General features: G+C 41.8%; 1 protein-coding gene across 7 annotated transcripts; it reads left to right on the top strand.

Moving 5' to 3' along the window:
• The first annotated feature begins 2,751 nt into the window (after positions 1–2,751).
• LOC109875287 (BTB/POZ domain-containing protein KCTD1-like) lies at positions 2,752–21,236 on the top strand. Of its 7 annotated transcripts, XM_020467587.2 has the most exons (7): positions 8,431–8,797; positions 8,978–9,053; positions 9,696–9,845; positions 14,469–14,647; positions 15,788–15,932; positions 16,496–16,801; positions 19,791–21,236. In XM_020467587.2, the coding sequence occupies exons 3-7, from the start codon at positions 9,816–9,818 to the stop codon at positions 19,953–19,955; spliced, it is 825 nt and encodes a 274-aa protein (XP_020323176.1). In that variant the 5' UTR covers positions 8,431–8,797; positions 8,978–9,053; positions 9,696–9,815; the 3' UTR covers positions 19,956–21,236. The 7 variants fall into 7 exon arrangements, with proteins under 7 accessions (XP_031666390.1, XP_020323176.1, XP_031666389.1 ...); XM_031810529.1 differs by lacking the exon at positions 9,696–9,845; XM_020467586.2 differs by having other exon boundaries at positions 8,431–9,053.
• Positions 21,237–21,481: the final 245 nt, after the last annotated feature.

Here is a 21,481-nt window from a genome sequence, read left to right as displayed (position 1 = left end):
AGGATACAGGTTTCTAGAATACATTCCTAGGTTAGAGAGTACACCTCACGTCTAGGATACAGAGTACACCTCACATGCCTAGGATACAGAGTACACCTCACATGCCTAGGATACAGAGTAAATCTCACATGCCTAGGATACAGAGTACACCTCACATGCCTAGGATACAGAGTACACCTCACATGCCTAGGATACAGAGTACACCTCACATGTCTAGGATACAGAGTACACCTCACATGCCTAGAATACAGAGTACACCTCACATGCCTAGGATACAGAGTACACCTCACATGCCTAGGATACAGAGTACACCTCACATGCCTAGGATACAGAGTACACCTCACATGCCTAGGATACAGAGTACACCTCACATGCCTAGGATACAGAGTACACCTCACATGCCTAGGATACAGAGTACACCTCACATGCCTAGGATACAGAGTACACCTCACATGCCTAGGATACAGAGTACACCTCACATGCCTAGGATACAGAGTACACCTCACATGCCTAGGATAGGACAAAAATTCAGCCCTGGCATTTTAGCCACCCCAGCCCACATCACATTTTAACCAGTTCATGTTTAAGACAAATACAACATGTAAAAACACCACTGGAGATACAACACACCACTGTAACCGTGCCACTGTTCCCTCCCTGTTGTGCAGCCTGTCTCTGCATCTGCTCTGGTGTCACTCTGTCTGTGCTTTTCCTTGTTCTCCTCTGTTGTCTGTCTGTCTGTCACTCCAAAGTGTTAATTGCTATTACATATAGAGCCAACAAATTAAGGAACTGGCAGTACATCTGTGTCTCTGTTTTCTTCCTACCTCTACTGCACTGACCTCTGAGCTGTCTCTGCTAATCCTTTCCCACAGCACTGATACCAGACGAACAGGGGAAACATTCTAAATAAATGCCTAATTGATTATCATTAGCTCGTAATACCTTACAAAAGCCTAAATACTTATATTGCAAATATAAGTGCCTGGATTTCATATCCTAAGGTTTAATGGCTTACCAGACAGTACCACCATCCAATCTGCAGCAACTGTGTGATGCCATCACGTCAGCATGGACCAACATCCCTGTGGAACTTTTCCGACACCTTGTAGAATACCCTGAAGAATTCAGGTTGTTCTGGAGACAAAGGGGGATCCGACCCGGTATTAGACTGGCCAGTGAGTGTATTTCAAATTAGTGCATGTTATGTGTTCCCCCCTGCCCACTTAGCTAAGTGTTTAAATATTAGGCTACATATAATGAAAATGTAATAAAAAAGAGAGAGAAGAGAGAGCCGGCCAGTTCCTTAATGTTTTGGTTGTATAATACAGCCAATGGCTACATTAACGAATGGACCGTCTCTCTCTCTCTCTCCCTCTCTTTCTCTGTTCTATTGAATTCAATATAAAACCTTCTGTGTTTGTCATAGAACGATGCTGGCACTAGTTGATGTGGATAGATTTCCAGCGTTGTGCTACGTTTGACAGTATGCATATCTTGCTGCAGAGAAGTGACAGGCCTTTCAGCAAATGAAATAAGTGGGAAATTGGTGGGACTTTCCCGCCTCCAGTGGCAGTGGCTATGTAATGTAATCCGACACCAGAGTCATTCGTTACTACAGCTCATAAACTAAGACCCACTAGCAGGTTGAAGAGACTGAGAATCAGAATCGAATAAACGTTGAAAAAACAATTAAAATACACATACTCCCCGAACAAAAACATGGACCTGCCCATCTGGCATTTGCCAGAATTGCCAGATGGCCAATCTGCCCATGGAGAGTACTTTTCACATGGTCTAGCATAGAAAGTACACCTCACATGTCTAGGATACAGAGTACACCTCACATCTAGGATAGAGAGTACATCTCATGTTTATTTTGTAGCTCATACAGCAACTTACAGAATGATCATAACGAGATTTGTGATCCTTACAGTTTTGCTACAGTTATCCTTGTTGTTGTTGTGTTGTTATACCTCTCTTGCATTGCAATTTTGTTGATTTGTCAGTGATTGGACTTTCATTTTCCAAAATGGTAATTTACAAAACCCAGACTACACTAACACACAAACAATCAAGTTTAAGCACTATTAGCCTGTGTAGTGCACACCTGAGACCCCGGTGGCTTAGCGACAGGAAGAGGGTGGAGAAGCTCTGATTGGTTTCCTCAGGGCTTGGTTTCTCTCAGTTCCCACCCCCACATTCCCTCACTCCTTCTCTCCCTCAGCCCTTCCTCCTTCATCCCCCATTCCCTCTATGCAGAACAGCCCAAACTCTAGTTTGATGAAACACATTTGTTTGGCTTAACTCTTCCATTGCCATTACTACGGCCAAATCTCAGAGGCCTCAGAGGTGAAACGTGGCCCATCAGCCATTTAGCTAATGAGACGATATATGTAGGACTATAGGACTTCACCGGAGGAGCTTTCTATTTGGGTCTGGCCTGCACTGCCGTGTTATTAGGGAAACCTTTATTATTGTTGCCCTCTAGTGGGATACATAATAGGATTACATTTTATTGAAGCCTCCCAGCATTACCCAACCAGCCTCCCTTCTCCTCGTCTCTCCTCTCTTCCTCTTATTGCATTGTCATTACGTCTTCTGTCCACTGTGGGTGGGGTGGGTGTATGGTTGGTTTTGGGATGGGAAGGAACGGATGTATGGATGTAGTTGTGATAAGATAAGAGTATTCATGAAGATAGGAGGGGTTCTATCTTCACAAAGTTGTTCAGTCTGTCTGAGCAGTGAGCACCTTGCCTAGCATCTATCTGAGGGCTACCCCATTGAATGGTGGTATGCTGCTATGTGTATTCTTTTACTATGATATATCTTGTATATTCCACTATCGAAACTAGAAGTGTGGCCGATTAATTAGGGCCGATTTCAAGTTTTCATAACAATCGGAAATCGGTATTTTTGGACATCGACTTGCTGATTTTTTTATTAAATTTTTTTACACTTTTATTTAATCTTTATTTAACTTGGCAAGTCAGTTAAGAACACATTCTTATTTTCAATGACTGCCTAGGAACGGTGGGTTAACTGCCTTGTTCAGGGGCAGAACGACAGATTTTTACCTTGTCAGCTCTGGGATTCAATCTTGCAACCTTACAGTTAGCGAGTCCAACGCTCTAAACACCTGCCTCTCATTGCACTCCACGAGGTGCCTGCCTATTACGCGAATGCAGTAAGCCAAGGTAAGTTGCTAGCTAGCATTAAACTTATCTTTTAAAAAACAATCAATCAATCATAATCAATAGTTAACTACACATGGTTGATGATATTACTAGTTTATCTAGCGTGTCCTGCGTTGCATATAATAGATGCGGTGCGTATTCGCAAAAAGGGACTGTCCTTGCTCCAATGTGTACCTAACCATAAACATCAATGCCTTTGTTAAAATCAATACACAGAAGTATATATTTTTTAAACCTGCATATTTAGCTAAAAGAAATCCAGGTTAGCAGGAAATATTATCCAGGTGAAATTGTGTTCATTGCATGCAGAGTCAGGGTGTATGCAACAGTTTGGGCTGCCTAATTTGCCAGAATTTTATGTAATTATGAAATAACATTGAAGGTTGTGCAGTGTAACAGGAATATTTAGACTTATGGATGCCAACCATTAGATAAAATATGGAACGGTTCCGTATTTCACTGAAAGAATAAATGTCTTATTTTCGACCATATTAATGACCTTAGGCTCGTATTTCTGTGTGTTATTATGTTATAATTAAGTCTATGATTTGATAGAGCAGTCTGACTGAGCGATGGTAGGCATCAGCAGGCTCGTAAGCATTCATTCAAACAGCACTTTCGTGCATTTTGCCAGCAGCTCTTTGCTGTGCTTCAAGCATTGCGCTGTTTATGACTTCAAGCCCATCAACTCCCGAGATTAGGCTGGTGTAACCATGTGAAATGGCTAGCTAGTTAGCGGGGTGCGACTTGGAGTAGTTATTCACCTTGCTCTGCATGGGTAACGCTGCTTCGAGGGTGGCTGTTGTCGATGTGTTCCTGGTTCGAGCCCAGGTAGGGGCGAGGAGAGGGACGGAAGCTATACTGTTACACTGGCAATACTAAAGTGCCTATAAGAACATCCAGTAGTCAAAGGTTAATGAAATACAAATGGTATAGAGAGAGATAGTAATATAATTCCTATAATCTAAAACTTCTTACCTGGGAATATTGAAGACTCATGTTAAAAGGAACCACCAGCTTTCATATGTTCTCATGTTCTGATTAAGGACCTTAAACATTAGCTTTCTTACATTGCACATATTGCACTTTTACTTTCTTCTCCAACAGTTTGTTTTTGCATTATTTAAACCAAATTGAACATGTTTCATTATTTATTTCAGGCTAAATTGATTTTATTGATGTATTATATTAAGTTAAAATAAGTGTTAATTCAGTAATGTTGTAATTGTCATTATTACAAATAAATAAAACAAATCGGCCGATTAATCGGTATTGACTTTTTTTGGTCCTCCAATAATCTGTATCGGTATTTGCGTTGAAAAATCATAATCGGTCAACATCTAATCGAAACCATAATGAGGGCTAAACAAAAGAGAACATTTTCATACAGATGCAAGTCATAAAGATATTTCATTTGTTCTTCAGTATAGGTATTACCATCGATGGTACCAATCCCAACATAAGCCAACTGCACAGTTCGCTTTACCAAAACAAGCTAGCTGCTACAAAGCCTTCCTTCAAAAGTTATATATCCCAGTGCCAAAAATACTATGTGATGATAAACTGCAGGCAGCCCTAAACTATACATGGCCGTAGGACAGATTGAGTCAGATTCTGGAACAATCTCAACCCTCTCCCTTTCCAGCCCACTCCCTTACATAACCACGGGCCATTACAGGGGTGTGGTGTGCACAGCAAGAGTCATTAACGTGGTCCGAGGCAACATAACAGCAAGATCTCTCAGTATGTTCTGAATGAGGATAACTATAGCCACTGTGTGATTGAGTTCATTAGAACTATGGGGAGAGCTGGCATCTAACAGAGAGACTGGCCCTAATCATAAGTCATAGAATGATAGAGCCATGGACATATTGACTGAGGGAAATGGATATCAAGCCATCACTACTCAGTACACACTAGTCTGAACTGAAGATGCAAGAAGAAGCACAAATTAACTTCTCACTGATGACACATCCAGAAGCTACGAGTAATTCACTTATAGTAAACAAAGGATAAATAAATATTGCGAAGAACCAGAATAATAAAAAGAGAGCGATCTGTCTCAAACAGGGAACAACTGATAAATATATATTAATTGTGAGATACAATTAATATACAGACATAACGAAACCATGGCTTTGTATAACTGTGTCTCAGTTTAATCCTGTTTTCCAGAGAGTTGGAAAGTAACTCAAGCCTCCATACAGTGTATGCATGTATAATAACCACAGGCATGATGTCATCAGGCACTGTCGCCTGGCTGGGTCTGTTTGGGGCGAATCACATCTGCAAGCCATTTCACTAATTTGCCCACCAAAATATAGCTCTGACAGAGCTCTCCTGCTGTTGCTGCTGCAGCAGCTAGGTTCCTTTCCAAGTTAAACACACCCCACAACCACAGTATTAGAACAATGGACTTGTCTTTGGCCCCCGAACACCAAGCAAGCATATTCAAAAATCCCCACTGGCTAGCTGGTTTTCATTTCTACAACATCTAATGCATATCTTGAATACTGAATCGTGAGGGCCCCATTATGACTTGGCTCCATTTGTGTGGAAAATGGGGAACATATACGATTTTGAGGCCTGGGGTGCTCTCAGTTTGCTACAGTTTGTCAGCCTGATGGCAAAGATTTAAAAAAAAAAAATGCAGGAGGACGGGGAAAATAGCAAATGCAAGGCTTGGTGTTTGTGTGCCAGCCGGCAACCTCCGGGGCAAATAACTCCATCGTAACACTTTAATCCTGTGTTTATTTTTTCCCATGGGATACATTGGTCAAACAGTGGAAAGTTAAAAAGGCCACTGTGCTCTGGATGGTCTAAGGATAGCAGGCCCTGGCCCTTCCTCAAAAGCAATCTCTGGTGATCTCTGTAGAATGCAATGGGAAGAAGTGACTTGTTTGATCTACAATTTTTTTTGCAGTTATGGGGTGTCTGAGAATTCGACCCTCAGAGTTGGTCAGTGGCCAACTTGCTACAGTCGGTAATTTACCCTTGGTACAGCCTGAGGGAATGGCTATGAGTGGTCCTACTATGAGCGATCCTGGATAATGTGGTTCTCTTGTTTCAAAAATTCTTTGTTTTCCATGTAATTTCAGAAAGCCATGACACACACCATCTCATATTGTTCTGAAATCGTTTCAGTAGTTAGAAACAGGTAAGATTGGCATTCCAGAAACATTTTGTTGAAATATAATTAGATCTTAAGAAATTAAGTTAATTGATTGCACCCAAATTGGCAATTTTAATTTATATGATTCAGATAATATTAACTTAATAGTACTCAACATCTGATTTGGACCAACCTTCTTCCTACCAATGAGTCAGACCTGAGGAATCCCCCAAAAATTGTCAAAAGCCACTCACAGACACCCCACGCAAATCCAACCCCAACAACCAGCATACAGTATCAGTTCTCTAAGTTTGACAAGTAGGATACTGCGGCTTGGAGAATTGCTTCTCCATACTATATAATGTATTCCCTGTTCAGAGAAATTAGTCATTGAAGTCGCTTTATTTACCATAAAGTGCTGTGAAAGTACCAGGTTTTGACCACTAGATGCAGCTGTTTCTGCTATACCACCACAATTTATTTTCATAATGAGCCAAATCTATTGGTTTTCTACCCAAAGTTGGAAAAATAAATGTTGTGATATATTTAATAAACACAATAGACCAGCAAAATTGATTAAAAAAAGAGTGTGGCTGTATAAATCAAATCAAATTGTATTTGTCGCATGCGCTGAATACAACAGGTGTAGACCTTAATGTGAAATGCTTACTTACAAGCCCTTAACCAACAATGAATTTCAAGAAATAGAGTTAAGAAAATATTTACTAAATAAACTCAAGTAAAAATTTATTTAAAAAGTAACACAATAAAATACATAACAATACCGATGCTATATACAGGGGGTACAGGTTAGTCGAGGTAATTTGTACATGTCGGTAGCGGTAAAGTGACTATGCATAGATAATAAACAGCGCGTTGCAGCAGTGTAAAATTTGATTAATAGTCTGGGTGGCCATTTGATTAATAAGTAGAATAGCAGGAACAGCGGCATCTACTGGTCAAAACCTGGTACTTTCACACTACATTATGTTAATGCATTTCGGATGCTGGGTACTATATTTATTGAATATTATCTGAATCCTATAAATTAAAATGGCCAATTTGGGTGTAATCAATTAGTTTAATTCTCAGAGATCAAATTATATTTAAAAAAAACAATGTTTCAGGAATGCTAGTCGTATTTGTTAATAACAACAGAAACGATTTCAGAACAATCTGAGATGGTGGGTGTCAAATCCTATTTTTTGTGCTTTTGAGGTGGAACAACCCAATGGTATGACGCTCACATCTAGCATGTTGAGTACATGGAAAACGTTTACTTAAAAGGCACCTGCTTTAACAGAAATATATCTATCTTCAAGCAATACTATTCTTATGACTTTCAGCCATGATGTGTCAAGCACTAGCTACACAACTGTATTCATCCTTTCTTCTCATTAGAGTTTTGAATAGCTTAGTCCAGTAAGGACAGACACAGCAGATGAACATCAACATCATTAGAAATGTCTGCTGCGGTTATGGAGAAATGAACCGCATATTATTCTGAAACCTACGATGGTGAATATATTTGCATAAGCGTGAGATCATTGTATTTCCTATTCAGAGCAACTAGTGCTTTTAACAGCAGGGGGCGAGAGAGAGAAGATGGAATCATTTTTATTTTATTATTGTGCTTATTTGTAAAGGGGGGTCAACACTGGTGTTAATGTCTATGCAGTAGATGGGGTTCACTGTTGAACATAGTTCTCTCATACTAAAATGTAGGATGAATAAGTTATATCTGGCGTGTGCCTCTGTTATAGGGAAAAGCCATGTAAAAGGATATAATTAAAATTATTGTGCATCCAGGTAATGTAAAAATGTCATGTTCTGCATTATATATATAAATCAATGAAAGCAAGAACTTCACTCAGATGGCACAATGCCCTTTGCTGTCAATATCCCGCAGTTTGATACTAAAAGCTTAAGAGCCTCAATCGTCCTGAAATTATGCATGGTTGAACGTTTGAAATGAGCTCGTGCATCAGCCCCAGGCGTTGATTCAGACTTGATTGGGGCAAAGGAGGCTGCAAGTGCTTATTTATATAACTACGTCATTTGGGAGGTTGGCCAAAGAAATAATAATAAAAGGAAGTGTCGATTTTCCATTAGAATCCATCGATTTAAAAAAGTTGATTGTAATCAACTAGTTGTGTGATGTACATGCTGTGTCCATTTATGTTTGAGCTCCATATCTTAGACGACACGTTTGGAAGAAAAAAAAAAGAAAAAAAGACTCAACCAACAATCTATATAATTATCATCTGCTGCTGCTTTTCCTCCCTGGCAAAGAAACACTTCATCCATTTGCAGAAATCGCCCGCGGGAATGTTACATCAAAACTAATCATAACGATTAAAATCAGCTTTTCTGTGCGAGAGGAAGGCAATGGGCGAGGATGTTGTATGCCGAAAAAATAGCAAGATATCTTTATACGATTTTATGAAGAAATATAAAATGCAATTTCCAGAAAGGCCGACGCAGTGCTGTAAGTGATCTGCTCTTTAGCTCGGAGTTTTATTGTGGAGATTGGTTTAGACTGGGGTAGAGACATGAGCTAATTGTATCCTGATCTTTGCCTTGAGGGGTTTCGGAGCCCTGGAGCAAGTACTCTCTGTATTTTGTTCTGTCTACCTTAGCCAAGCTATTGCATTTCTCACCGGTGTAGGAAGGGAAGCAGCTCGCAGGCCAAATCGGAGGGAAAGGGTTCTCAAAAAGATACTTTATGCCCATCCATGTTTCAGGTAAGCAGAGAATTATTTGGTTTGCTAATATATCCGAGGCTGGTTTGACTGGGACATTCAAGGCGCAGTCGCTTTTACGCATGTGCCAGGCGATGAGCACCATAGTTCTAACAAGAAAATATTTAACCACTTCCTGGATATTGTTCGGTGTTTAACAACTGTATGTTTGTTAAAGTGCCGACGACTGGCTTCAAATGCTTATTTGTATTTTCACCGAATTGTACGACCTTCGTTGAGCAAACACCGTAGCTATCCGCCCGTGTGAATTCGCTCCTGGCGCATTCGCCTACTTCAGCCCCAAACACATTATCGTCTCCGTTTTCCCCCGTCGGACTTCTTGTCACACTCTTATTACGAACCGAGTTAAGCATTTCGATACAGGCTTTTCCTATATTCGTTTGTCCTAAACCAGTTTCATTTCCTGAGTGCCCCAGATCTGGCTAATGAAAGACGCCATTGTGGAGTAATTTTGCCGGAGGGGATTTCTTATTTTGTAAGACAGGACGTACCTATTCAACACACGTCAATGCAGATTCTGTGAATAATCTCATTGTATTCACCATGATTTTGTAACGAGAACCCTATCTATGTAAGCCAAGACAAAATGTAGGCTACAGTATTTTCCTTTTGCTTCCCATATAGATCTCTTGCGGGGCTGACCTATACCCGTGCGCAGGGAATTCCACGGTACAGACGCGCCACTGCAAATAATTAAACTCCCGGGCGGAAGTCTGGATCTATGTTTGCATCTTTGTAGCTGTGATGTTATGGAGACAAAACATGATATATATGGTTAGTATTATCAGTGTACAAATTCATATTTTACATGGTTTTGTAATAAATTAGCCTGCTAGTTTCATATATGGACACAATGAACACACTAATGGAACTTTGAACCTCTACTTGCCATTTGCCAATCTAAATCCAACTATACAGGCTGCTGGTAACAGATTTGTACCGCTATCCTACAAGTTTACGCCGATGTTTATGTGCTCCTTTATGACACTCGCGATGTAATTATCTAATTCTAACCAAGACACACTGGTGCAATGCATGTGATTACGTAACAAAATAATATTCTCAACCTTTTAATGCCATAAAGTAAAACGCGCGCAGATGTTGGAACAGTTCCTATTCTTTACTTTTGAGTAAAATGCGTGGCTGTAGGAGCGTTCACTGGAGGGCGCTGTTATGACGAGCAACATTGGCATCTGTGCTTAAAAGGGCACCATGTCTCACATTGCATTTATAGTGTCCACTTATTTACAGAATTTAGAAGTAAACAGACATGGTTATGATTTGGATCCCCAATTAGAACTATATCAGTAAGTCATGTTAGCAGCATTTTTCCTCTTATAGTAAATGAAATACATTTCCATTCAGTTACTACTTGAGTAACGTGCTTCACTTCTTGTCACACCCGAGAGGAGCTCCAAATGTACAATGGGCACCTTTAAAAAAATATAAAAAAATGGCCATAGGCAAAAAAGTGGACACAACTGCCATCCTGTAAACACTTGACTAGTGACTACCTATGACTTGGCATTTCCAATCAGGCCATTTACACCAAGTGCATAAAGTGTTCCAAACTACAAGGTACAGTTGCACTATGGGAAATGAAGGGCTTCTTAAAGGGCTGATGCTACACCCCTTATTGGATTATTACATGACCATTTTTAGGACTTGATGGGAGGTAAAAGATCCTACGGTATTCCTCCTTGTGCATTTAGCCTTATTACATCGTTAACAATGTTTCTTCCACACACCATGTAAAGTGTTTGTTGAAATCTGAACACCAAAACGGAGTGCAGTCCGACAACAAAAGCGTTGCTCCATTGTGCCAACTACAGATTTGTTTGAACATGGGGTGTGTAAACAAGGAAGTCACTTGCGACAGCAATTCTAAATTTGTTTAGCGTGTTCTTGTAGTATAAATGTAGGAACTTGTGTAGCAAGGGAACATTGAATCACTGACAAAGGGTAGAGCATGTGTTTTGTATACACATAGCTATGTGGTCGGCCTAGATTATTCAAAATGGCAACAGGTGGGAAGACTGACTGACTGCAGCAGTTCTGAACGGGATGAAGGGAATGAGTGTAGTGTGTCAGGCCACACATAGCATTGTGCCATCATGGGATTCGTGTTATTGCGGTGCTTTGCATTGTGTTGCTTGTCAGGTTCTACTGGTGATCTTACCACCTCAGTATTCTGGGTTATAGCTATGCATAATCCTACTGGTGGTCCATGCCACGGTAGACATGAGTTTTAGATTTGTACTGTATGGGTTGAAGGGTGCTCTGACTGTTTGAAGGTAGGAGTAGTTAACCTGAAAAATAATCCACAGGACATGGTTTTAATTTGAGTTGGGATGAAGTGGTTGTGCTACAAGTACTCCGTTCTATCTCCCTCGCTCCATGGTGCGTTCACACACACACACTTTCATGATTCTTAGCAGATTCTCCACTCTATCCACGTTCATGATGACAAGGCTTTGAGGAAAGCCAATTCCAGTGAGCTGGTTTACAGGACTTACTTTCTCCACACACACCATCTCCCACAAATTAGTCGGGGAACAAATTACCTGCATTCTGAGTGTGATCCCACGCACTTTGCTGGCTGCCTTACACAGGTCCCCCTTTTGAAGAGCGGCCGTGTGATTTCTTCCTTTGTTCACCCTGCGGGCCCCTCTGCCTTCTGCGAGAGGGATTCTGGAGTTGAATTTTAAAACTATGCATGGCGGCTGGCTGCCTGCGCTTATCAGCTCGTGCACAAATGAACTGCATGCAAATCAGGGCAGGATCACACACCACAGTGGAGGCCTGCACTCAAAGGCAGGCTTAATTGCTAATTGGGTATCTAGGTGTGACACCCACACTGCCAAAACTGAGAAGTAAAAACATGGATGTTTTAATGCCAGTTGCGGTTGTTTTTAATGAATTTATTCAATTTTAACTTATTTAAAATGAGTGGATTGGATTTCCTGAACGTTTTGGGGAAACTAACCCAGGATAGTAGTAGTAAACACCAATACTTCCAACCTGAATCTAACATGCAATGTTGGTTTTTGAGATTCTGTTTGATGTACACTACAATAAGAGGTCTGATGTTGTGAATTCAAAGGTATCATATGATCTGTTAATCTTTGGGCATGTTTTATACCTCTTTTTGAAAGTGAAATTGTCATTGCCTGTGTCTCTCTGATTGGCCATTTAGATTAGGTCTAGAAGTGACTTTGAAGTCTGCATTTTTCTGGTATACCAAAACCATAATGCTTTATACGGGGAGCTGTTTTCTGGGCTGTGTGAGAATGGTAGGTACCTGATTACTTGCAAGAAGGGCACCTGCACATAAGTATTAATGAGATGTGACTAAAGAAAAGCCCATCACAGACACGCCATTGTGAAACAAAGTAGAAATGTATCCACAACCGTGACACATCGGGATCCTGCTAGTTCATGTAAAATGGGTGGGAGGGTCACTGTTTTAATTTGCTCTTAATCTCTACCATAATCTTAACAGCCCTCCTGAATATGACCCATTGTTCTAGGAGAATACTATGTGAGTAAACAGGTCTTTTAGATGGTATGCTACAGACTAAAAGGGTCTGTGGAAAGGTCAAGCGTTCATCCAGGGTCGCCAAAACACCCTGGGGGCTAGTGTATGTGCCTACTTATAAATATATATATCTGTATTGAACAAAAACAAACTGGTATCTGCTGTGTTTTGATGTCATTTGGTTAGTCACTGAATATTCTGCGCTGTTAGTGTTACTGTGAGCTTTGTATTTTCACCAAGGACTTGTTGCCAGACTTCTGGAGGTTTAGTTTCTGATTTCAGGTTAGATGGAAAAGTAATGTTCAGCCTTTGTTAGTGCTTGAGAGGCAGCTGGAACAAATGATGACTGGAGGAAATGGAGGGTGAGGAATAGAAAGGGCAAAGGCGACAGCGCAAATCCAGGTATGCGTCGTGGTTTTGGGGAGGTCTAATGTTGAATCTGGAGTTCGATTTATAGGATATGCTACACCTTTTAGCAGACATGCAGTGAATGCGACAATACCTGCTTTTAAAACAGCGACAACCTTAAGAAACCCCGAGGCACTAGAATGCTAATGTTGTCCGGGGCTTTGACTTATCCATACACCATTGCAAAAGCGGCAGTGACTGCCACAGCATCGCTCTTGTGTGTACTGCTGACACCCATTAACGCATCTCCGGAGTCTGCAGGTGGAAACAGACAGCATTTCCAACTTGAAGACTGTTTTTCGTGCGCCAGGTTTGATAATGGACGCAACGGATATCATGGATTTAACGCATCAGAAAACGAGAAAGCGCCCGCGTCCAATCAGTTCTTTGGATGAATCCGTAGTACACGCGTCCCTGAAACGAATCTCAATGCGAACGGCGGAATGCGGGGACGCTCCGTTCATGTACTCAAGAGGTGACCCCTTACCTGCAGCATCACTGAAGCAGAATGATCATTCTGTGTCTTCCTCACCAGCCACAGTTTTGTCAGCGCAGGTAGGCTAACGGAGATTTAGTCCAATTCGTTTCAGCAAACTATGGTCAAGTTACCTGCGACGTGGCATGGTTGCACTTCATTGTAGGGGCTTTATTTGATGTCTACTTCCTAGTGCCTACCCACCAATAGTGGAAGTTGTTGGATATTTATTTGATGTGAAAATCATCAATGCCAAATTGTCTTGTGTATATATTTCCCACATTGATAAAATCGATTCAGCAGAGCAAATAGAATTTTACATTTAAACCAGATTTTTTTTCTATTTAGAAAAAAATGTGTAATTACTACTTAATAAAAAAAATATAACATTACATTTCTCCATCCAATGACATTATTTCTTATTGTGTAGAGGGACTTGTTTTCTTTTCTTATTGGCTCAGAGGAGGGTCTTGAACTTGTGGTTGAGAAACTCAATTTGATATGTGCCATTAGAGATATTGCCAGCTAATTGTGTTTTTAGGTTAGCAGGGAACGTTTCTTCTAAATCTTATTACATTATTCAAATCTAGACTGACTATTGCTCTTTTTGTGTGTGTGAAATTGCTGTTCCAAATGAATTTGGCTTTGGGGAGATGATTATGCCTGACAGATATGGGGGGGTGTGGTTGGTAACAATCAAGTCAAGGTCAGGAAATACTATGCTAGTGTAACTCAGATACCTCTATTCTCTCAGTCCTGACAGAACTGAAGAGTTGGACCTCAGCCAACTATTTAACAATTTTTTTCAGAAAGATGAGAGTATTGTCTGGCCAATCAGAGTCCTGCAATGTTTTTAACTGGTGCACATTTACCAATGGAACATACAAATTTACATCCATATAATAAACAGAATTTTCATGGCTTGACTTTTCAGTCTGTGCTGTCCACCATGTTGATAATCATTCATTTGTGCTAGGATAACCGTTCCAGCATGTCCAGGCCCATGATCACCAGATCACCAGCATCCCCCTTGAGTAACCAGGGCATCCCGACGGCTGCCCAGCTCACCAAGTCCAATGCCCCTGTGCACATTGACGTGGGCGGACACATGTACACCAGCAGTCTGGCCACGTTAACCAAGTACCCAGAGTCCAGGTAAGCGCATGTGACCACTCCTATTAATGCAGTTTCTCAATTGCAAATTACTAAACGCATGTCTTTGTTTTGGTACCTATAGGTACAAAACGCAAGTGTTTTCATATGACATTTGTATGTGGCTCTAGAGGGGGTTTGGGATAATTCAGAGGTTGAAAGTGAGATGATGAGCCTAGTCCATTATGTCAGCCGTGTTTTATCTGGATTAGCTCGCCGACTGCATAATGTCATCATTTGACAGCTCAGAAGTCAGTTTACCCAATCACAATGATTCAGCATTCAAATGGATGAATGAGGTGGGAAAGATTGGATTTGAACACGGTTTTCAATATTACACTTTTTCACATTCAAACTCATATGATTATTAAGGCTATTCTACAATACCCTGATTACTATTTATCATCCCAATATTTCCACGCAATACCAAATACAAAATGGCCACCTTTTTTCAAGACTGCCCCAGAGTTATTTTGAGCAGTAAACATTTGCAGGGCTCAAAAGTCCAAACTGCAGACAAAAGCATCTCAGTTATTCTGACAGATGTCCCAGCAGCAGTAAAGGGCCAAAGGGCACGGGGCCATCTGGAGGCAGGAGGGCCACTGCAGCCTCAGGCCGGGCCCCCAGGGCGCCATCCTGCCTCGGGCACCTCTCTACCAGCTGGCCCTGACCCCTCCATCAGACCACAGCATAGCTCTCATCTCATCCATGCCGCTTCATTTCTATATTTATTTATTTTTCCCATTCTATTTCCCTCATTCTCTGTCTGTCCCTCTTCCTCTCTATCTGTCTGTTTCTTCCATGTGCGCTCTCACTGTTTTTCTCCCTCCCCTCCCTATATCTCTCCCACTCTTTCTCTGCATGGAGCAGAGTAATGTGTGCTTCACTCAACAAAGGTGTGAAAGAAATCAAACACTCCTGAGCTCACCCACATCCAGTGAGTCATAGAATCTGCACATGAGTCACTGTCCTGTAGCCATATTAGGTGATATTTCTCTGTGCTCAAAACCACACCTGGTGTACTGTCAATTCAAAAATGTATAGCTCAACTCAACAGTAGCCGTAGTTTGTTTGGCCCTATAACAAATGCTATATTGACGGAAAACAAATAACTGTCTCTGGATTTTCTTTCTCTCCCTCTAGAATCGGACGTCTCTTCGATGGCACAGAGCCCATAGTGTTGGACAGTCTGAAGCAGCACTACTTCATAGACAGGGATGGACACATGTTCCGCTACATCCTCAACTTCCTCAGGATCTCGAAGCTCCTCATCCCAGATGACTTCAAAGTGAGTGTCCCTTCCACTGCAATCAATCAGCAAGCCATCACCAGGTCCCAAACGTTCAGGGGAACAAAGTGGACACCTTAGTCATGGGCAACCCTCTGTACTTGTTTTCCCTAGGATTGGTGCTGACAGTTTACATACTGTGGAGTTACAAGTTCTGAAAGTATTTAAAAATACAAATAAATGTATACCTGTGTTTCTAGATAAAGTCATCTTAAAACATCAGGTGTTAGAGACCTTAGTTTTGCAGTAGTATGTTCTGTACTGAGTGTCCAGAAGAATCACTCATCCTCACTGACACATTTTGTATTCTGTTTGCTAGCTTTTTGCGTCATTTAGCCCTTAATTACATACTTGCCCCCAGAGAAAACAAATCACATTATCTGATGGACTGTCCACACAGTGACTCAATCAGGGGAAAAGGATAACAGCTAAAATAAGATTAAAGACTATCCCAAGTTCAGACCAAGGCCAAATTGAAAGCCATAATACAATATTGAGACATCCTTTGCCTCAGCTTGAATTGTCCTACCCTCACTGACCCATCTCCTCTGTGCGACCTGCAGGACTACAGCCTGCTGTACGAGGAGGCCCGGTACTTCCAGCTGCAGCCCATGCTGGCCGAGCTGGAGCGATGGCGCCAGGACCGTGACCTGGCCCGGGTGTCACGCCCTTGTGAGTGCCTGGTGGTACGCGTGGCACCCGACCTGGGAGAGAGGATCACGCTGAGCGGAGACAAAGCCCTCATCGAGGACGTGTTCCCAGAGATTGGCGACGTCATGTGCAACTCTGTCAACGCAGGCTGGAACCACGACTCCACACATGTAATCCGCTTCCCGCTCAATGGATACTGCCACCTCAACTCCGTCCAGGTGAGGGCCGAAGACACCAGACACGCGTGGCACTACCTGTTGTATTCGGCGCATGTGACAAATAAACTTTTGATTTGATAAGGAGACTCCATGTTGACCCAATATGGATGTTGTATAGTAGGCTAGATACAAATGTTCATCAGTTATGATGAAACCATTGTCTCAGTCAGAGATGCATCAATAAATGAAAGCACAGAGACATTAAATATGTAGGACAACGTTTCCTCATCCTTACTGTATATTGCAGGAAGCTTTTCTCTCTCTCTCATACACAAACCACTCAAGTGGATGCCGTGGAGAGAGGGACCAAGACAGAGAGGGATAGACAGAGAGAGGGGAGAGAGAGCTCCATTCAGCTCCCTGGCAGGTTGTCCTGAGGCAGGGCCCATAATTCTGTTTGGTTATTAAAGCACGCTGGCGGTGGGTGCTGTATCTGGGCCTAATGGAGGCAGGGTGTGTGTGGGGGGGACTGCCAGCAGTGGGGGGACCTTTGTAGTTCTGGCGGGGCTCTGGCCTGGGGCAGAGGGAGAGAAGGGCGTGCTGAGCAGCCCACACTGAACCAAGTGGCACCGAGAGAAAGAAAAGCCCTACTGCTCCCTGGGGCATCTTTGATGGAATGTGATCCTGCTGCCCTCCGGACACGTCTGCAAGCCTGCAGGAACAGGGACAAATCTACGCATGCGCGCACGAGCAGATGCACACCCGCACAGATCTTCAGTTTCTTGGCACTTTCTCACATGGAATAGCCTTCCTTTCTCAGAAGAAGAATAGACTGATGAGTTTCAGAAGAAAGGTCTTTGTTTCTGGCTGTTTTGAGCCTGTAATCGAACCCACAAATGCTGATGCTCCAGATACTCAACTAGTCTAATGAAGGCAGGTTTTACTGCTTCTTTAATCAGAACAACAGTTTTCAGCTGTGCTAACATAATTGCAGATGGGTTTTCTAATGATCAATTAGCCTTTTTAAAATGATAAACTTGGATTAGCTAACAAAACGTGCCATTGGAACACAAGAGTGATGGTTGCTGATAATGAGCCTATGTAAACTCGGCAACAAAAAAAAACATCCTCTCACTGGCAACTGTGTTTATTTTCAGCAAACTTAACATATGTAAATATTTGTATGTCCATAATATTCAACAACTGAGACATAAACTGAACAAGTTCCACAGACATGTGACGAACAGAAATGTAATAATGTGTCCCAGAACAAAGGGGGAGTCAAAATCAAAAGTAACATTCAGTATGGTGTGGCCACCAGCTGCATTAAGTACTGCACTGCATCTCCTCCTCATGGACTGTACCAGATTTGCCAGTTCTTGCTGTGAGATGTTACCCCACTCTTCCACCAAGGCACCTGCAAGTTCCCGGACATTTCTGGGGGAATGGCCTAGCCCTCACCCTCTGATTCAGCAGGTCCCAGACGTGCTCAATGGGATTGAGTTCCGGGCTCTTCGCTGGCCATGGCAGAACACTGACATTCCTGTCTTGAAGGAAATTGCGCACAGAACGAGCAGTATGGCTGGTGACATTGTCATGCTGGGGGGTCATGTCAGGATGAGCCTGCAGGAAGGGTGCCACATGAGGGAGGAGGATGTCTTCCCTGTAACGCATAGCGTTGAGATTGAGCTTGTCGTCATTGCAGGCAGTCTGATGCTGTGACACACCACCCCAGAACACAATGGACCCCCCACCTCCAAACCGATCCTGCTCCAGAGTACAGGCCTCGGTGTAACGCTCATTCCTTCAATGATGAATGCGAATCCGACCGTCACCTCTGGTGAGACAAAACCGTGACTCATCAGTAAAGAGCACTTTTTGCCAGTCCTGTCTGGTCCAGCTGATGGTGGGTTTGTGCCATAGGTGACAACATTGCCGGTGATGTCTGTCTGGTGAGGACCTGCCTGACAACAGGCCTACAAGCCCTCAGTCCAGCCTCTCTCAGCCTATTGTGGACAGTCTGAGCACTGATGGAGGGATTGTGTGTTCCTGGTGTAAGTCGGGCAGTTGTTGTTTCCATTCTGTACCTGTCCCGCAGGTGTGATGTTCGATCCTGTGGAGGTGTTACACATGGTCTGCCACTGCGAGGACGATCAGCTGTCCGTCCTGTCTCCCTGTAGCGCTGTCTTAGGCGTCTCACAGTACGGACATTACAATTTATTGCCCTGGCCACATCTGCAGTCCTCATGCCTCCTTGCAGCATGCCTCAGGCACATTCACACAGATGGGAAGGGACCCTGGGCATCTTTCTTTTGGTGTTTTTCAGTCAGTTGAAAGGCCTCTTCAGTGTTCTAAGTTTTCATAACTGTGACCTTAATTGCCTACCGTCTGTAAGTGTCTTAACGACTGTTCCACAGGTGCATGTTCATTGTTTATGCTTTATTGAACAAGCATGGGAAAGTGTTTAAACACTTTACAATGAAGATCTATGAAGGTATTTGGATCTTTACGAATGATCTTTTAAAGACAGACAGGGTCCTGAAAAGGGGGTGTTTTTTATTTTTTTGCTGAGTTTAGATATTCCATTAAAAAAATCTGTGTCCAGCTACAATAGTCATTTACAACATTAAATGTCTCTACTGTATTTCTATCAATTTGATGTTATTTTAATGGACCCCCCAAAAATATGCTTTCCTTTCAAAAACAAGGACATTTAAGTGACCCCAAACTTTTGAATGGTAATGTATATCCCTTCATTTATCTTGTCATTATTTTTCTATATTATCTGTTCCTCTCGGTTCTACCATCTCTAATGCCACTCCCTTTCTCTTGTGCTAGACTTGGGCACATGTTGTCAATGAGTTTGTTTTATAACTACTTAATACTACCTGCTCTAACATGATATTCAGAGCATTGGTTCTCTGTGTGACGGGAAAACACTTGTTTCTCATTTCTCTTCAGGACAGCTAAATGTTTCTCTGTGTGTAATATCTAAACCGTGTTAGCTATCATGTTACCTCAACACCCCTTCTCTCCTTGTGTCCACCAGGTCTTGGAGCGTCTGCAGCAGCGTGGCTTTGAGATCGCCGGCTCCTGCGGTGGGGGCGTGGACTCATCCCAGTTCAGCGAGTACGTCCTGAGGAGGGAACTGAGGAGGGCAGGCCAGCGAGGAGGGCCTAACTCAAACCGTATAAAACAGGAGCAGCTGGACTAGACCTCCCAGACACCTGGGGCGCTAGACTTTTTTTCGGTGGCAGCCAAGCACTAGACGGGACGCAGCAGAGCTCTGTGGATTCTGGGTATAATGCTGCGCTCATGTGCTAATTTGTACTAGGAAACTCTGAAATGTACTACTTGCTAACTGGTTTAACGTGGCACGTGTATAATTACAACCACTTTGCATGTCGGAAATGTCTGAGTTTCCTAGCTCCGACTAGCACGTGAATGCCGCTTTATTGTTTTGTTTGTTTGTCATTAAACTTTTTTTTTTTTTTTTACTTGAAGAACCACAGCGAAAGAGTGACAGGATTTTTTTTTTTTTTGCCATAAGAAGATACAGAACATTTTGATAAGTTGATATCTCAAGGATATTTGTGATTGTTCATGCCCCGCCCCCATCAAAATATATAAAAAAGGATTAATACTTTCCCAGGGTCCCCAAATAAAGTTTGTTTTAAAACTTTGAACCTACATTAGGTTAGATATGATTTTCATGATTAAGACCATACAACATGTAAATGGTTTGATTGCACATGTAGTGCACGGCCATTCACTAGTGATTTGCAGTTTTTATTTACCCATTGGCATATTTACCAAGTCGAATTGTTCTCCCATACTATAAGCACGTTCACTGTGTTGCTAGCGGCAGACAAACAGTGCTATACATCATGGTGTTGTGAGAAGATCTTGGTTAGCATAAACACCATTATTTTTAACAGAACTGAATGAAACATTATCCACACTCTTATTCACACAGGATGTTAAGTATCGTAATAATACAAATGAAGTGTTTTTACTTTAATCAAAGTTACCTTATTGGATTTTATAATATGAAATATAGTTCACATTAGTATTATCAATATTTTATGTCATAGACCATTCTATACTCACTAAATGAAAATTAAGTAAATTATTATAAATGTCCCTGCATTGCCTCTATTTTGGGTACTAAAACCTAGAGAACAGAGGTGACTAATTCAGAGGAGCCTCAAGTTCCTATTGAGTGACCTACTGTAAATGATATTTGCCATTGTATGTTTTGTTTTTATACATTGAAATGGACACCTTTTTAACCGGCATAATGTTGCCTCATAAATGACTGAACAGATCAGGCTAATAGTAGAAGAACCAAATCTAAGATTTATTCTTAGGACATTGATGATGTGAAGTTTGATTATCATTAACTATTTCTAACGTGATCTACCTACGCTCCCTAGATTTGAGTAAAGAGGAATGTAGTACTAAAATGTGAAATAAATCTTCAACTGAAGTTGTACTGGTGGCTGATCCATTGTGTGTTATGGTGCTAACAGAGAGTAGAGTGTTTCATTGTACATGATATCATGGAACAGGTGTTGGTTCTTGTATGTTCAACACAAGCAGGCCCACAAAAATCGATTGTTGCTTTGCATTTAATCAATTTCACACACCCTTAAAGGATATCCCTTCAATATAGTGTTTAATAACACTGAGAAGAAAAAAAATTCTTAACGTGTTTTAATTTGTGTTTTAAGGTTGGTA

Source organism: Oncorhynchus kisutch, linkage group LG30, assembly GCF_002021735.2.
Source record: "Oncorhynchus kisutch isolate 150728-3 linkage group LG30, Okis_V2, whole genome shotgun sequence".
NCBI classification, from domain to species: domain Eukaryota; kingdom Metazoa; phylum Chordata; class Actinopteri; order Salmoniformes; family Salmonidae; genus Oncorhynchus; species Oncorhynchus kisutch.
This window is presented reverse-complemented; position numbering and strand designations above follow the sequence as displayed.

Bases quoted from the DNA above. Each gene is read 5' to 3' on its own strand.
- LOC109875287 (XM_020467585.2), top strand. From the start codon at position 13,336: ATGGACGCAACGGATATCATGGATTTAACGCATCAGAAAACGAGAAAG. The intron at 14,648-15,787 runs GTAAGCGCATGT...CTCTCCCTCTAG, and splicing joins ACCAAGTACCCAGAGTCCAG to AATCGGACGTCTCTTCGATG. The intron at 15,933-16,495 runs GTGAGTGTCCCT...TGCGACCTGCAG, and splicing joins TCATCCCAGATGACTTCAAA to GACTACAGCCTGCTGTACGA.